Below are 17,271 nucleotides of genomic sequence, written 5' to 3'. Positions count from 1 at the left end.
GCGCAGTTCCTGGGCGCTTTCTGCGCACACGCAGTCACATACGCCAATTACTTGAGCGCCATCAACGAGTTGGAGGGTGGCGCCGGGATACGCACCCTCCCTCCCAGCAAGACGTCCACCGCGGGCATCTTTAGCTCTTTTCCCGCGGGCGACAACGTGCCAAAGGGGAGTCAGGTGCTGAGCGAGTTCATCGCCAACTTTATCTTGGTGTTCTGCATCTTCGCGCTTCGAGACGAGAACGGTGCCGATCTGGTAGGGTCCACCCCACGAAGTACTACCCTGGCTGATCACTCGCGGCATGTAAAGCTGACGACTCTCAACAGAAAGGAGGAGGCAGCGGCTTTGTTTTTGCAATAGGCTGGCTTGTATTCGTGCTTATCGCATGCTTCGGGTGGCTTACAGGGTACGCGCCGTCTTGTTTTTCCGCTCGTCTTCTGCCCAGCGAAACCATGATCATGCGCTAACTTCAGTACATATAAAAAAAAGGTCACCTAACAATCCAGCACGAGATCTCGCAGGCCGCGTCTGGCTCACAATCATGGGATACGACGGGGTCTGGACGACCATGCAAAACTGGGCATGGGTATGTGGCCCAGGCTGTCATCTTGGCCCATTTTCTTTTCCCTCTGCTTGTATACCTTCGCTCCTGGTGAATATGGGCAGTGGCTTACGAGAGAAATAACAGGTTCCCCTTGTGATCCCCTTTGTTGCATGCCTCGCGGGCGGCATATTCTACGACTTCTTCATATACACTGGCGAGAGTCTGCTCAATACCGACGGCTGGCACGTCTCCGGGGTGTGGCACTTGCTCTCCTGCGGCCGAAGCCGGGCGTGGAAGGGACACAGGGAGAAGTATCAGAAGAAGAAGAATGATCAGCCCGACCCAGAGGAGGCTTCTGGCGATGCTAAGCCCCACAAAGATCAGGAAGCTAAAGGAGGAGGTGCTGGTGGTGGTGCCTGTCAGTGTTGTGGCCGCGGATTGGATCGCGGACAGGCACAGAATGACCACGGCCGTCAGCAACCTGGCGGAGAGAAGTCTAGGCCCGGTGCTGGACAGGACGACTCGTCGCGCGCTTCAGGCACTACTGATCTGGAGCACAAGGAGGATAAAGACTGCCCGTACGATGCCACGCCGGGACAGCGAAGCCAGGCCGACGGCAACAACGACAACAGCCACCCAGATGCGACGAACAACGGGGCGATGTCGATGGCGAGCACCGAGCTGCCGTGTTGGCAGGGTAGTCGTTCCAACTCGGATTATTTCGGACGACAGTCTGCAGGAACACAACAACACCAGAGTCCCAGGCCCTTACAGAATCGTCGGTCGGGGTTGATGTCCCGACGGGGGACCGGCCAAGGGTCTGTGATGGGCGGTGCTGGTCCGCCATCGAGCGCGATGCAGCAATGGGAGAGCAACCTCGACGATGTTCCTGAGCGGGATGGTACTCGAGGAGGGTCGACGGGCCATTGCCCTGCTCGGAACGAAGCAGGGACGAGCAAACGGCCACAGCCCCAACAGGCGAAAACAAATCCGAGAAGGTGGCAGTGGTCGTCGCGATGGACGGATGCAGACCTTAACAAAAAGCTTGCAAAGGACAGCTACTATGGCTACAAGAGGACATCATGATCAGCCATGGGAAACAGGATCATAAATGAGCACAAGAAGGGATGAAGTAATTAATGCCTTGACGATCATTTCAGCCAGAATAGAGTAATGACAATAAAGCATCCTGCCTCATGAAAGTGCATAAGGAGCCTTGGGGTGTGTTGATTATGATGAACTCGCTTGATTCCTTCTACTGTTGGTTGTCCACGTCCAGGCGGAGGTCTCCCACGGTACGGCTCCACACCCTACCGTTGAGTGCTTTATATATACTGATATAATATCTCGCCTCTCCACAAATAACATGACTCGCCTCTATGGCACAGGGGTAATGCGTAAGTCTACAATGACAACTCCCGCTGTCCAAACTTCAAAGCTAACTCAAAAGGGAAGGTCGCACTCGTATTACGTAATCACGAGATGTCTTCCTATCAAGGTTGCACAGTCTGATTCACGCACGATGCACATGCGAAGATCCGCGGTTCGATTCCGCGTGGAGGCAGTTCTTTTTTTTGCGAGCGTGTCCGTGGCCTCTTGGCAGTGTCGGACGTGTCTTTTTTTGCTCTTGCCTCCGTCCTATCCTGCTGCGAAGTCTGGCCAAGCTCTTCTTTTTCAGGGAGGCGGAAATTCAATACGGACAAATTGAAAATATCCCTTTTGCGCTTTCACCTCGTTATTTAATGACAGCAAGTCAACGTTAACAATATCAAGCGTCTTCATTTTGAGTAAAATAAATCAGTGAATCACAGCTCTGTATAACATGCAGTACTCTTCCAAATGGTGAGCGGCCTTCTGGGACAAGTCCCTCGAAATGCTCTGTCTTCCTTCCACGATCTGTAGTTCTCCTACCAGGGCACGCACGCTATATCGTAAAGTGATTCAAGTTTTGCCTTTTCTGTTCGGGATGATATAAGCATCAGACCGCCTCGCTGTTCACAATACCCTTTCTCATTGCCCAGAACGTCAGGACAGCCATCACTCATCATTTATTACGATTCAACCTTTCGCCATTCGCAAACTTGTCCGCCTGTCGTCTGATTCCTTCCGCTATCTGATCTCTTCAGCAGGGACCTATAGAAGCTTGTGACCGACGATTTGCCAGGGCTCAACATGTCAAGGCACCGCCAAGCGCGGTTGCTCCATAAGCGGAGTGAGTTGTCTGGCAGGGGATGAAGTCTAGACCCGGAGAGGCCCGATCCCAATCGCCTATTCCATGTCGACCCCGCACCCCGGTCTTCTCGGCGAAGGCGCTTGAATACAGTGAGCCACACCAGACGAGGGACTAGGAGCCATGTGCACAACCATGTGAAACTCGTGCTGAACCAGGGTCGACATGCGAAGTCGATAAGACTGCTGAACCTTAAACGATCTAGTCAGACGCCAGGGCTCGGGACGAAGCCCGACGAGTCCCCCTTGGCCTTCACCTTCTGTATTTGTCTTGTTGGAACCAAGTCATTGCGAGCACAATCAAGGGCAACAGATGTTCCGCGGTTTCGCATGCTCCAATGTTGCGGGTTATGGCCATTGTGCGAATCGACCGAGCTTCCTTTGCTTTCCGAGCTCTCACATAACGAACTGAATCGATACTGCTGATATGTCAATTTTGCGGGTTACCGCCCTTGTCCCAAGGGCCGTGGTCCCTCACGACCACCGTCGCTGCAGAGTCTACGTGGACAGTCAGCCTGCCCGAATCCACAACGATCACAACAACCACTGCCGCCACTGAGACCACCGCCTTGGAGGCCGCCACGGGGACGGAGACGACCTCTGTCAAGCTCACCACGGCCACCACATCCTGTTTCTCAATACAACTCTATCACTCAACTCCGGGAATATCTAGTCATTCATTAATAAAGAGCTAAAATTGGTCTAAATACCTTTGCTAATCTATGTATTCTCAACCGAGCCAGATTGCAGGATAGCTGCGAAAGCGGCGGCCCTCGCATAGCCTTATTAGATTGCCGCCAACATATCCCCCCCCCCCCCCCCCACACGGGGGCACGAGAGCACGTGTTTTTCGACAAAGCTACACAAACATGGCAAACTCGGCCTTGATCCCCTCACACACCTCCCCAACCAGCTTCTGCTCGCCCTCCAGCGTCCTCGTGACATCCCCCAGCGCCCCAGCCTGCCAGACCACACTGATGACCAGGTTCCCGCCCTTGACACTGACCACATCAAACACGAGCGGCGACGACGTCGGGTTCCGCGGCTGCGCAAAGACGATCCATTCCACCTCGACCGCCGCTGCCGCTGCGGCAGGAGCGGTGACCGCAGCAGCAGCAGCAGGAGGAGGAGGAGGCGAGAAAGCAAGCAGATTGCTGACCTCATACGAGCAGTCCCGCTTCTGGCCCATCTTCTTTGCCATCCACCCGCGCACGCTGGGCGCGTAGCGCAGCAGGCCGATCGGCTGGTCGGCCAGGGTCGCGGCGCTGAGGGCGAGCTTCTGGGTGGTTGCGGCTGCGGCGGCCCATTCTGCTTCTGTCAGGGGTCCGTCTTGTTGATTTAGTTGTTGTGATGACTGCTGGCTGCTCTGGGCCGAGAAGGTCCTGCTGGCCCTGACGCGACGTGGGTGGTAGTCGAAGCACCCGTTGACGTACAGCCCCATCTTTGTGTTGGGGATGCCGAGCGTGGGACGCATGTTGATGGCCGACTGAGACACGAACCGCGTGATGGCGGTGGACGACGAGGCCGTGCCGCCGCCGCCCTCCTTGTTGTTACTGCCTGCCTCCCTGTTCTTGTTGCCTTTGGCCGTGGCAGAGGGCAGTGTGTGGCCTGGCAGGGCGTCGCTGAGGGCATGCACAATGACCTGGTGCAGCACGCCCGTGAGCTTGGCGCCATGCCTGCGGGACGTCCGGAGCGCCGCCTCGACCTGCGCGGCGGGGATGTCGATGATGCGCAGCCGTGTCGGGTCGGCCTTGTTGTCGTCAAACATTGGCGGGCCGATCCAGGTCCCTGGCTCGAGGGTGCTTGTCGACGCCCGCACCCCGAGCAGGATGGCGAGCCACTTGGGCAGCAGCACGGCAAAGAGCGGTCCGAGCAGATAGCCCCAGGATATCGGCAGGCGCTTGGGCGTGTCGAACGGCTCGTCCAGGGTCGTCGTGGGCGGGATCGTGACCGTCGTTGCGGATGATGCATCTGCGTTGGTGGACGCATCGCGGAGGCCCTCGAGAAGGTGCTGGTGGAAGGTGAGCCCGTTCATGCCGTCGCCAAGCATGTGGGAAAACGCAAAGGCAATGAAGAGACGAGTTGTCTGTCCAGTCCCCTGGCCCAAAGGCAAGACGGTCACACTCCATGGGGGCCGCTCGGCAGCATGGGCATGGTCGACCAGAGAGGGCAGCAGTCTCTCGATCCTGGCCGTCTCGTCTTCGGCTCTTCCCTGTTCGTCCTGGGACGCAATGAATATGTGTTCTTTGAGACTGACACTGGGCACATGCTCGTAGTATGCCTTGTCCGTGTGCTTGTCCTTGACCACCACGGAGAGAAACGGATGCCTCTCGACGACTTGCCGGACCGCGGCGTAGTAGTACGCAGGGGATAGCAGATCGCCAGCAGTGCTGGTGTCGTGGCCAGCAAACGTGTAGATGGCGCCCAGGACGACATTGTCGTACCAGCCGAGATCCTCACGGCTGATCGTCCGCAGCTCGTTGGGACCTGGTGGTGAGGAGAAAGGTTGTGGCACGTCAGCAAACGGGCTCCTAGAGGGGTCGGGGCTGGCGGTTGCCAGACCTCCTGGGCATCTGGCGACTTACTGGCGTAGCGCATGATTGTAGTAGACGCAGGTCTTCTTCTTCTTCTTCTCCCGTCCCTGGCGTCGTCGAGAAATCCCTTCTGCTCCTCTTTCGGCCCGTCTCTTGGTAAGTGCAGCTGGAGACAAAGAGAGGCATCTCGTGAGGCTGAACGAGATGTCTTGTATAGTGAGCAAGCAGCCGCCCGGGGCCCCCCTTTCATTGGTTGGCGTTCTCCGTCGTACTCGCTCGGCCTGCTGACGCGGGTGGGAACTCGACGGCTACGCTTGCTATGGCACCAACTCCCCGGGCGGCCAATCATCCATCCTGTCCCCCTGCAACGGTCCTGTTCCCTTGGCTCCACGGATGTCGCTTAGTGGCCACTCACAGGCCGCGGATCTGAGGCCACCAGCCTGGGTCCGGGAGTCGTCGATAGGCAATGCGATGGGAATGCGATACGCATTGCGTCTGCAGCCACTGTGCCGCCGCGCATGGGGCCCTGCCTGCCTGTGCAGCGCAGTGCAGTGCCAGTAGATAGTCCCAGATGAGATGGACTAAATACTGCTTTCGGCCGTCGCAAGGAACATCCTGGCAGCACCGGGCGGGACTGACTTTTACCACAAGCTAGTACAGCAGTTTTCTTTTTGCCTTCGGGCTCCATTTTGCGGACGGGCATGCTCACGGTCCATGCTAAATCCCAAAGACGACCCTCCCATAATATCCGCGGCCCCCGAGACTTCCCGCGGACACAGTGCCCCGACCCTAGAAACCGAATTCTGGATGCCTAATGGTGCTAAAATTGTGCCTCTTACGTCACTTTCCGAGTCCAGGCCTGATCACCATTGCCAGATTATTAATAGAAGGTAAGTGCAGCATGACAACAATTGTTGGCAACTCGAGCTGGCCCAGAAGGGAGCTGTGGAGACACGAAGACCATGCATGGTTGGCACGCAGTATGGATTGATCGTTTTGGGCAGCGAAGAGAAATCAGATTATGCGTCGCTAACGGAAGAAAAACAATGAAATGCCCTTGTCCACTACTACCGGCTCGCTCGGCAACCATGGCAATACCCGAAATGAAAAAAAGAGAGCATACGCCAGCCTGCAAGAGAAAGACGAATACGTCTAGGAACCCCTTGGCGAATCACCGCCACGGCCACCACTTCGTCCTTTTGCTCCCATCGCACCTCGCCCACCGCCGCCGCCCGTTTTCACTACGTGACGGGGAACAGGCCAGCACCACCACCCCTCATCTGGTCCCAATTCAACCACGCCATCATGCCAGCAAAGACACCCACGAACACGGCCGTGGCGACGCCCGCACCGGCGCGGTCCGCCGTGGTGACTGGCCGGAACCTGTCGTACGGGTCGTAGTCGCCGTTGGTGCCGGCGTTGTAGTCACCGCCGGACGTGCCGCCCGTGGCGTTGGTCAGCGGGGGCCTGACCGACTCGGTGCGCATGACGCTCAGCAGGGCGCCGAGGACGTTCATCTGCTCGCTGACACCGGGGACGTCATCGGCCTTGCCCGGCCCGGCGATGAAGCGGCCCTCGCGCCAGTGGAAGCCGCACATGCGCCCGTTGGCGCCGCCCGTGCACGTCTTGAGCGCGGCGCGCAGCGACGAGCGCAGCAGGGGCATGATGGTGGGCTCGGTGTAGGGCGCCATCTTCATCGTCGACGCGAGCCAGCGGTGCAGGTACCCCTTGAAGGACCGCATGTCGGTGTTGCACCCTTCCTCGGCGACCAGCTCGCAGTTGCGCTCCAGAGGGACGCCCGTGTCGCCAAAGAAGGAGATGATGGTGCGGTTCAGGATGCCGTCGATCTCGCGCTTCCACTTCTCGGCGCCGTCGGTCTGCCAAAAAGATTTTCAAAAGTCGTCAGTTGTGCCCTACAGGCCCAAGCCCCCAAGCTCAAACACTGACTTACCACATTGTACATGTACGCCGCCGACTGCAGGACGATGGCGGCGTTGTAGGAAAAGGTGAGGTTGTTGATGTCGCGGCACTGGTGAGGCTCATGGGCGCCGTCGAAGACCTGGTAGTCGTCGGAAATGTACTTGAGGCCGCGCATAAAGTCGTACGTCTTCTCTGCCCACTCGTAGTAGGAGCTGTTGCCCGTGTAGCGGCCCACGCGCACCGCCATGTTCATGAAGCAGCCGTTGGAGATGGTGTTGATGTAGTCGTAGCCCGTGTTGCCCGAGAAGACCTGCCACCGAAGGCCCCATGCACAGGGCGTGTTCGCGTTCGGGTCGATGCGCCGGTTCATGTTCATCTGGCTGTGCAGCGTGCCCTGGGCGAGGGCGAGCCACTGCGGCTGGTCCTCGGGGGGTCTGGGTAGCCCTGCTCGGCCGCGGCGATGGCCGCCATGGCCCAGAACGCCTGGTCGTCGTTGCCCATCGACAGCGACCAGTTGCGCGGGTTGAAGTCGAGCTGCTCGCCCACCTGCGCCAGCATCGCCTGCGTGATCCACTGGTCAAACGAGTCGTCGCCCGTCTGGTGCCGGTAGTCGAGCAGCGTCCCCCACATTGCGCCGGCCTGCCACCAGAAATACTGGCCCTTGACGCTAGGTTCCGGGGGAGGGCCTGGCAGGATGCCAATCGTCCAGCCGGGCGCACTGCCGCCATATGGCGGGTAGAAGGACATCATGTCCTGCGCGACAATCTTGGCCACGGCAGCGATCGAGTCTGGACAGGTCTCGGGGTCAGTCTACATGTTGTTCGCGTTCGCACGAAGGGGACCAATCCTGCCTGGACCAACGGAGGTAGGTGTGTCGTCGTGACTGACCATTGTCATCTAAATCGACGTCCGGCAGTGCCGCGGACGCGATTTGCGCGACGGCGCTAGCCGCCGCAATCCATTTCCATGCCCGCGCTAGCATCTCGCCTGATGGTCCTGCCGCTGAATTACGATTACAGAAAAGTCGGTACGGTGACGAGGATCACCTCCTCGGCCCTGTCCCCTTGTGTCGTTGGTGATGGTACTTTGTTGTTGTTGCTGTGCTGAATTCCAAGAAGCGCCGGCAGTAAAATGAACGAGTGACTCGGGCCCTGACGGTGTCGCTTGCTTGTTGTCTGTCCGTCTCAGCTACTGCCCATGGCGCGTCGTCGTTGGCAAGTGACCTGGTCGATCGTCAAGGAATCAAGACGGCGGGTTGATGCTTTTGACGTGTGCGGACCGGACCGGGGTAAGCAGGGAAGGGCAGCATAATGTAGCAGGCGCGGGGCCGGCCAGCAGCATGCGGATTTCCAAGAATCCATCGAGAACAAACAGGCCAGTCATCGGCAGTGCCATGGCTGGGAGTGGTGTCTTGGCGCTTGGTGAGCAAGCAGCGGCTTTTCCCCCAGCGCGCGTTGCCAAGGGGGCCGTCAGGTGGCTGCCCTCGTGTTGGGACCACGGGCAGGACCGCCGCATCAAGGCGCCTCTCGGTTGGCGGGGTCCTTATTTCGCTCACTGGTGCTGCGCTGACTGACTGACACGACACGGGCGTGCCATGGGGGCCCCTGCTCAAAAGGGGCCTGGCCAGCAGCCGCACCCGCCAAATGCTGGGAATGCCATACGATGGGCCCACGAGCCTCAATGATGGCTCATGACAAAAAGAGGCGCGAAAGGAAGGCAGAGATGCCAGTGTGCCGTGTGCCGGTGCAGAGGGGCGGGCAAACACCAGCCATTCGTCACAGGATTCGTGTGGGCGGCCGAGTGTCTTGGGAGCCAAAGTGTCCAAGTTTGTGGCCGCTGCTACTGGCTTGGCTGACGGGCAGAGTGGTCAACACACCACGCTGGGTGGCCCCCCCTGTTCCGTCATGCCATCCGACCCTGCCGCCGGGACCCGGACAATCACAGTCCTCCTCCAGCATGGTCCAGAAATGCGACGAAGCGTTATTAAGGTTGCAGGCCCTACCCCAGCAGCACAGCCTCACAACACTGTCCGCCCGTCGTCCCCAGATGTCAACCATCCCCCATTGGGGTGCGCTCGTCGTCGTGGGATTGAGCATGCCACTAGCCAGGAACCACAGAACTGGCCGGTGGATACCCGTCCAAAGTACCCTATTTACGAGGTCCCCAGATCTCGTGCTGGTGGAGCACCCGTTAAACTGTTGCCTAATCGTCAGGGGCCCATCCACGGAATCCTGTCCCCTTGGCGGTGGGTGGGCACTTTGCTTGGTGGAGGGGCCACCCAGACCCAAACGCTCGTTTTAGCAGGTCCGGGTGAACCGTATGGGGGGGCCAATGAACGGCACACCTGGCCCTCTCCATTGTTCTCTCAGGGTGAGGCTGTGCTCGAACCAATTTCCGTCACTCACGATCGCTTAACTACACGGGACCATCCCGCTGATACACCCACTTGCGATCACAACTGGAGCATCCTGACATTCCAGGCAGCAGCATTCCTTCATCGAAATTGCATCACAATGGCCTTCTCCTTCTCGTGTCTGCTGGTCGTGGACTGGCCAGCCAAGAGAGGATCTGGGGGGCGGTGCACTGTCGAAGCGAGATTGGAATCACTCCACGTCCCGCAGCTCGCACGGGAGGCCACGACAAGCACAACATGCCAGTCATGACCACAAACACAGCGTCACAACGTTTCTCGAGTGGTGTCCTGTACATGTCTCGCGCTGCTGCGTCCATTGCATCTTGACAACCAGAGTCAGCTCGGAAGGCTACCTGCGACGACGGGACCCCCATGGCTGATCGACAACCAGGATCGTGTTTCGCTGTTGCAGCAGATCTGCAACTCTCCACGCACGGCACGGCACGTAAACTTTGTGCAGGGTGATTTGTGGGAACGCGGTTGAACCTGCCCTTCGGTTCACGAGGCCAGTGACCGTCCGCTGCCGGCATACGTAATCCGCTTCTACCTGCATCGCCAGAAGAAGCCCCGCGAACCTTGTGATTAGTTGCAGGCGCCTGTCGCGCTCTATCTGTTCAGAGACTTGGAGCAAATATCATCGAGGTTTGTCGCGCTGCTCGCCAGTGTCGCGGCGGCCAGTTGCTCTGCGGCCGTCATGCTACCGCTTTCTGGCCTTGGTCACCAAGAGCGATGTACAGGCTGCCGGCTGGTCTTCGCCCGGATTCTCCTGACGCCAAAGTATTTTGTCATGTTGGAGTAATTGCACCAAGATCTCGTCATAACCTTCCGCCACAACGTCATACTGCGTAATAAGTATCCCGCGGTCCGGGTCCTGTCAGCCAACCGTATAACGGCCATTCTGGGAGTTTTGGAGAATCGATCCGTTCCGGCAAATCAAATCGGGTGCACATACCCCGCCATCAACTTGTCGCGTGTTAGAACTGTAGACGTACGGAATTCCAACTTCGCTGGAACAGACCCGTAACGCGGAGAAACGCTTCATGGCTTTGCTGCTCCTCATCAACCTCGTGTCCATTTGTCCCGAACAGCCAAGCGGTCTCACGTGTTCCGACAGTTCAACCACTTGTTCAATCTCCAGTCTATCCTGATCAGTCGTCACCGCCGTTCCTCTACATGCACCGAAGTCTCACTTTGCACGACAATCCCGTGTCCAGGTATGGCCTCACTCCCTCTCCGGCCGAGTCGTCCTCCCCGCGCCGCATTTCGAAGCTGATCCGTGCTCCCCACGCGCTTCGCCGCATCCCCGCCGTTCGCGTTGATCACGGTCCGGAAATCCGTCCCGTCGAGCGCACCAAGCTCATACTCGCCACTGCTGTTCCCTCGCGGGCTGTCCACGAGCTGGAACTCGGAGTCGCCGTCCCCAATTGGTGACCTGCCCCCGTTTCGTCCAGCACCGTTTGTTCCTCCGGCAAGCTTGCTGGAGTCGAGACCTGCTGCATGCTTGGTACTGTGGGTGTTGGGGCCAACGCCGCCGCCGTCGGCCGTCGAAGAGAACTTTGTGAACCCCGCGCGGCGGATCTGAGAGCGGCTTTTGCTGTTGCTGAGCGTTTCCCATTGCCGGTTTGAGTGGCTGTGGTGTCCGCCGGCATATTTGCGGCCGCCCGAGTCGGAGTTGGGAGCTGCGCTGGAAGATCTGCGGCCGATGAGCCAGAGGAGGGCTGGGCGGATCGTGGGCAGTGATGCTAGGTGGTGGATCGGGGTGTTAGTCCAGATTTATTTAATGCGAGACATTGGCCTCAATGGGACCTGCGGGCGTGGATTTGGATCCCGGGGGGGAGGGATGGAAGACGACGAAATGGGACTTACCCGACACGACAACCATGTTGACCTCGACCGTTGCCCATGTCACGATGGGCTCAATGTTCCACGTGAGATCAATCGAGGTGGTGTCGAATTTTGTCGATTCGTATATGATCATGATGCCGGCAAAGCAGATGCTAATTAGATGTTTCTTCCCGTCAGTTTCTTCCCCCTCTTGCCCGCGCACACACAGTAAATCAGAGGCAGAACACTCGGGCACTCACAAGAAGCCGAACATGAAGACAACGGCGATCGCAACCCTCTGCCGCATAGGCAGGGTGAGGTGCTTGATGGGCATCACCGGCAGGACGATGATGGCAATGTCCATCATCACGTGCACTAGGATGCTGCCAAAGAAGAACTTTGTGTCCTCGATCGCGCAGTACCCGCCGGCGGACGGGTCCCAATATGCCTGAATGGGAATGCAATGAAAGATGCCTAGGAATGTCTGCCAACACAAACGAATCAGTCCCTTGGCGGCTCTCTGAGTCGGTGGAAGGGGGCCTAATGGATAGCAGGACGTTGCGTACCCTGATGATGATCCATATCAATGCGCACACGAGGAGGATCTTGATCGCGAGCTTCATCCTCGCCGACACACCAAAGATGCGCCAGTAGAAGCACAGTATGGATGTCTTGGCGAAGTACAAGGAGAAGGCATAGAAGAACTCGGCGATCCACAAGATCAGTTTGTTTGCGAAGAGCAGCTGGTCCACATCATAGCCAGAGACATCTTGTATGTGGATGCCTAAACCATAGTGTATCCCTGTTTGTTATCCAGGTCAGTATGTGTGTATTGACAAGCCGTGCCGCATGGTTTCTGTAACTCACATATTGGGACGAGAACGAGCCATGCGATTGAACAGGACTGTTCGCGGACCACTGTGTCAGTCCCCATCCTCGTATCCTAGGTCGTCTGGCAGGCGCGGCCCTCGGCGGCGGCGGCAAGCAAGTGCACAGAAGACTCACGTAGCCCGCAATAGCCATGTAGTCGTCCCACCATAACCGGACCCTTGTCAGGCGTCGGCTCTGCATGCGCAGAGCAAAGCATATCGTGGCTGGCGTCAGCGTCACGAACAAGACACCCCACGAGATCCCCTGCTTCGAATCCACCCCCATGGCGATGATTGCGCGTGCCGCCTGTGCACGGACCGAGTCTCAAAATAGATTTCCGCTTCGTGTGATGTCGTGCATCCGGTGAGATGGTTCTCGATGGCGTTGGTACGCTATGATGGAGAATTCAGTATGAAGACGAGACGTTGGAAGGTCAACACAAGAGGGCGTGGATGATGAGGTCAGAGATCGGCTGTTGGTGGCTTGGGACTACGCTCCATGGAGCATGACAAGAGGAAGAGACGGTGCTGACGAGGCCAAACTCTATCTTGAGAAATTTGTGTTCCACGGATCGAGGGATGAAGTACAGAAGAACTTTAAACAGCCGGTAGATGAACGAACAGGATTCACGCCCATATATACACTTGGGCAACTGCGCTTGCATTTCTCGGTCTTGCTCACTGCACTTCTTGCCGCTTGTTTGGGGAAGCTGGCCCGCGGGAGCTCAATCACGCCGCCCCAGAAGATCTGAGAGCGGCGATACAAGTCTGCATTAGCTGCTGGCGCGCATTAGTCAGGGGCCTAACCCAGTCGTGAATCTGGAGAGTGCCCCTGAATCTCGTAGTATGTCGCTTTCAGAGCTATCCTATCCCAGTCAAGCTCCTGCATCACTGGGGTTCACTCGACATGAGCTAGAGACTGGCTTGTGTAGTGGCTTGTTAGTTGCTTGTAGTAGCTTGTAATAGCGTGTGGTAGTAGTTTCTCGCGCGTCGGATTGCAGATCGCGATAACGCACAGGCCGCAAGACCAAGGACGTGACTCGAGGCCATGCAGGCGTCTGCTAAATCTGCCACTCCCAACGATCTACCCACCAAGATCTCCAACGCCACCGAGGCTAGCGCAATGTGAAGGACCCCTTGATTGCGAGTCAGGCATCACATCCTCCAGATTCGAGGTTGCAACCCGCCGTGAACATTGAGACCAAATGAACCAAGTGAGATCACAGCTTCTGCATTGTTCACAACCATGTTCAATATACCACAAGCCTTTATTTCTGAGGGGCCTAGGGAGACCCACAGAGAGAGAGAGAGAGAGAGAGAGAGAGAGAGGACGAGAGGGGAAGTGAGAGAAGAGAATACCAATGTTCAGTCGATCTTCATTGCCACGTCCAATCTGTCAGAGAGGTCACAAAGGAGAGTTTACGCTAATATCGCACCGTTAATACTTGGCCTTGGTGGCTCAGACTCCGGGATGTATGGAGAGAATTATACTTATCGTATCCAGATTAGCATCTCTCTAGATTGCCATATACCTTATCTCACGGTTGAAAGGAGGCTGTATTGAATTCTTGACGGTGATATACGTTTGTCAGTATAATAGCTCGTCGGGGCTTGACGACCGGCCTCGCGATTTACTGGCTGGTCACTCCAAACTTTTAGTGCCTAGCTCGGAAGGAGCGATTTCTGGTCTTGGGTTGTGCGACCTCTCCGAAGTGAGCTTAGCGAGATTGATGCTCTCTTTGAAGCATGGTGTAGCTGCAAGTCGGTGAGCAAACGCCAACCATGGATACACAGAGGCACAAACGTAAAGTCAAGGAACATGCATTCTACTGTAGAGTTGATTGTGCAGTATTGTCGACCATCCAACCTTGAGCCCCGGAACGTCTTCTTCGTCAGAAACATCCCAGGATCAGGTGTTAGCTTCCCTCCTGGGCCATCCCAAGCCATCTTTGTCTCCGCCCAGCGAGCCGACATGTAGTGCCAGGACTTCATTGGAACGTCTCGGGCGTCCCAGGTAGCGCTATTCTTCGGCCCGGAGGGTATCCTGACAAACGCAGCCAGGTTGGTTGCAGACAGATCTCCTCGAGAACGGACCAACTGTACCAGCCTGCACTGGCACGGGTTGCCCACCGTGCCCTTCAGACTTGCGCGCTAGAGCCCCGAAACAGACTAGTTTGCGGAAGTGCACAGATCTGGTCTTGTGCTGAGTGCGGAGGCAAGCCGATCAGGAACACTGACAAGAAATCGCCATGGCCAGCAGGACATACGGCGGGCCAGGCCATGTCCCCTGGATAGAGCTGGATGGCTCAAGTTTATCCTGATGCTTCGGGACCAGTGCAAGTGGCGTGTCTCTAAATTCACAAGGCTGACTTTGACATGCATAAGTGCCACGAGTTTGTGTTCAGCGAGCTGAACTTCACAGATCTGTGATGATTGCCTCACCCTTGCCCTCGATCTGGCAGCGGCAGAAAGTGCTCATTTCAGCTTTGCCATCATCAGCAAGTACATTGCTGTCTACTGTCGCCCTCCAAGGCCATGAGACATGCTGAAGTGACTGATTGTGTGCAATAACATTCCCCCGAGCGGTGCATCCTGTACATATTTGAATCACCATAGTAACCATCAGCGCCACGCCACGCGTCCTGCCCACGTAAGGAGACTGCCGCCTAGAGGTGTCTTTGTTTTCAGTGACGCGAATACGCGTTTACCTTGACCGTGACATACTCGCGTGTTTGAAAAGTCAGTCACCTGCCGAGATCATCTCATTCAACCATCAGCTTCCCCCTCAACCACAAACTCGCGCCTCGTGTCCACAACGCAAAGTCACTATCGGACACATTCTGGGACAAGATGGCGAGCTCACCCCTGTTCTTGAAGCCGTGGACCGAGCACTTCAACCCATTCGACGCGATTGGTTTCACCAGCATCACGTTGCTGCCGCCGTCTCAGGCCGCGTTTGACGAGGCATGCCTCGCCGCATATGTGGCCAGCAACGCAAGAATCCTCGAACGAGCCGGCATTGAGGTCGAGAAGCTACCCTACAGCCGCACCCAGATCGACCAGGCCGTTGACTTCACGAAGAGCGGGGATGACGATGACAGCGGTGCCCTGGACAGTGAGGCCTAGGTCGCCGCCTTCCATGCATTCTACGTCAGGCCTCAGAGAACAGACTATCGCAGAACCTGGGCCCCTGAACGCCGACCACTGCAGCGCGTCTTGCTCAGCGATCCCATTGACGTCGCCATCGAGGACTACGTGAAGCCAAGACACGCCTATTCTCAAGACGGTATCTATGCTGGCATCAGCCAGAAGAGGCTGCTCACCGCATGCTCATCCCGAAGGCGAAGGTGACAAGGACTGGCCGAGTGGCTCGTCAACAGCTTCAGGCCTCCACAGAAACCCACGAGACTGCAGACCGCGGCCTCTCTGGCCCCAAGGTTTCACACCGCGCGCCGCAAAATGCCCGTGCCCAGCGCATCCCTGACACGAAACTTGGCAGCGCCGCTCGGCCTGTGGTGAGAACGGCGCCCTTCCAGCTCCCGCCGCCCACCGCCCAGCCCGTCATTGCGCACGAGACGAGCACAGCGCAGAGCCGTCTCAACCACAGCAAATCTGGAAGAACCAACCGCTCCTCTGTCAACCTTCGCTCTTCATCCCAACCTGCCACCCTTCTAGCGTCGCAGTCTTCATCATCGACGACGCAGAAGAAGTCCCGCACGAACTACCAAAAGGTGTCCGTCCGCGATGCCACCCCGGACGCAGTAGACAGTGGCTACTCGAGCGGCCTCTCCCCTCTCCGGGGTAAAAACGAGCCTGTCATGCGATCCCCGTCTCCACCTTCGTCGCCTGTCCCCCTTCGACGTTCGCCCCCAGTTTCAACTTCCAAGTCTCTGTTCGAGCAATGGAAGAGCATGACTTCGGACAACCTTCCCACACAGGGAGGACAGAGAAAGACACAGCGCCACGCCGGACGCACCACCAGCACCCGAAAAGAACAACCCGTCCGATGCGAGCCTTACAAGCAAGCTCGACGACTACCGGGTCCCCAGTAGTGGACCAAGGACGGTGGACGGACATCCATGACATCCAAGTCCCGTGGCACCAAGACACTACTTGAGTGAGTGCTGTCGTTAGGTTGCTGCATGGATTGATGTGATGTCAAGTCTACATTGGAGGGGCTGGAAGAGTTCGCAACCCAAAGAGACATGATCCGGACGGATAGACTGCCATCAAGGTTTTCAGGTTTGTATGAATGATGGCCTGTTGACATTTGAGGAATGCCATGATGACCAGGCGTAGGGGCTCAAGCTGGCATTCAGGTACGACAGAGTGAACCAACGAGGCACGGCGGTACATCGAATGATTCGTGTTAGACTTTGAGACGGACGCTGCCGGGGCAGAATAGATCAGCAGGAGCTTCGGCAAGCTTCTAGCCGTCCTAGTGTATGATACTTGTCAGTCTTGTAGTGCAACATCTCATCGCTCTGATTCACAAGGGAAACGCATGTCGAGCATACTCGTGCCAATGAAGCTGAGCCTGCCGTACCGGGACCTGGCCACGGTTACCCGAGCTGTTTTGTCTGCGTTGAAGCCCGTAACCACGTGGCCAAGACAGCCCAATGCGCCTGATATGCCTCTCGGTAGTGTCGTTTGAAGTGAAACTCAAATGTTTCCTACAGGTTCCCAATGTTCCTACAGGTTCCCAGCGCTTGTGCAACACAGTGCTACCCGCACTCCTCTGTGCTCGACGTGGTAGCTTTCCAAGACTGGCAATTCATCAGGAACAGGGAATGTTCCCGATCGTTGCCAGACTGAAGTCACCTTCACTCCCTCTGCATGCGTCCTCGCAGGGCCGCCGATCGATCAGACCACACGAGACAGCACACCGCATCATTGCGTCACCGCGGTGTCAGTCAGGCCACTGGAACCGACCCCCCGAGT

At 57.2% G+C, this 17,271-nt stretch overlaps 5 protein-coding genes across 5 annotated transcripts; 2 read left to right on the top strand and 3 right to left on the bottom strand.

Moving 5' to 3' along the window:
* Positions 1–550: 550 nt before the first annotated feature.
* On the top strand, positions 551–972 carry B0I36DRAFT_322158 (uncharacterized protein). Its single transcript, XM_046153811.1, has one exon. It carries the CDS (start codon positions 580–582, stop codon positions 871–873), a length of 294 nt encoding a protein of 97 aa, XP_046012316.1. The 5' UTR covers positions 551–579; the 3' UTR covers positions 874–972.
* Positions 973–2,809: 1,837 nt separating this feature from the next.
* Positions 2,810–6,007, bottom strand: B0I36DRAFT_348841 (uncharacterized protein; the record flags this gene model as incomplete). Its single annotated transcript, XM_046156730.1, has 8 exons — positions 2,810–2,972; positions 3,028–3,189; positions 3,218–3,398; positions 3,481–3,490; positions 3,672–5,257; positions 5,356–5,512; positions 5,720–5,838; positions 5,944–6,007. 8 exons carry the CDS (start codon positions 6,005–6,007, stop codon positions 2,810–2,812), a joined length of 2,442 nt encoding a protein of 813 aa, XP_046012315.1.
* A 538-nt stretch (positions 6,008–6,545) lies between these two features.
* B0I36DRAFT_373861 (family 76 glycoside hydrolase) lies at positions 6,546–8,206 on the bottom strand (the record flags this gene model as incomplete). Its single annotated transcript, XM_046160233.1, has 4 exons — positions 6,546–7,181; positions 7,256–7,658; positions 7,706–8,012; positions 8,113–8,206. The coding sequence occupies 4 exons, from the start codon at positions 8,204–8,206 to the stop codon at positions 6,546–6,548; spliced, it is 1,440 nt and encodes a 479-aa protein (XP_046012314.1).
* Positions 8,207–10,792: 2,586 nt separating this feature from the next.
* On the bottom strand, positions 10,793–12,616 carry B0I36DRAFT_362464 (uncharacterized protein; the record flags this gene model as incomplete). Its single annotated transcript, XM_046158665.1, has 6 exons — positions 10,793–11,379; positions 11,504–11,634; positions 11,722–11,945; positions 12,028–12,263; positions 12,329–12,365; positions 12,467–12,616. 6 exons carry the CDS (start codon positions 12,614–12,616, stop codon positions 10,793–10,795), a joined length of 1,365 nt encoding a protein of 454 aa, XP_046012313.1.
* A 2,564-nt stretch (positions 12,617–15,180) lies between these two features.
* Positions 15,181–16,828, top strand: B0I36DRAFT_408766 (uncharacterized protein; the record flags this gene model as incomplete). Its single annotated transcript, XM_046161881.1, has 2 exons — positions 15,181–15,445; positions 15,580–16,828. The coding sequence occupies 2 exons, from the start codon at positions 15,181–15,183 to the stop codon at positions 16,380–16,382; spliced, it is 1,068 nt and encodes a 355-aa protein (XP_046012312.1). The 3' UTR covers positions 16,383–16,828.
* Positions 16,829–17,271: the final 443 nt, after the last annotated feature.

This window comes from Microdochium trichocladiopsis (assembly GCF_020744255.1).
Source record: "Microdochium trichocladiopsis strain MPI-CAGE-CH-0230 chromosome Unknown B0I36scaffold_5, whole genome shotgun sequence".
Taxonomy (NCBI): Eukaryota; Fungi; Ascomycota; class Sordariomycetes; order Xylariales; family Microdochiaceae; genus Microdochium; species Microdochium trichocladiopsis.
This window is presented reverse-complemented; position numbering and strand designations above follow the sequence as displayed.

Excerpts from the sequence above, each read along its gene's own strand:
- B0I36DRAFT_322158 (XM_046153811.1), top strand. The coding sequence starts at position 580 with ATGGGTATGTGGCCCAGGCTGTCATCTTGGCCCATTTTCTTTTCCCTC.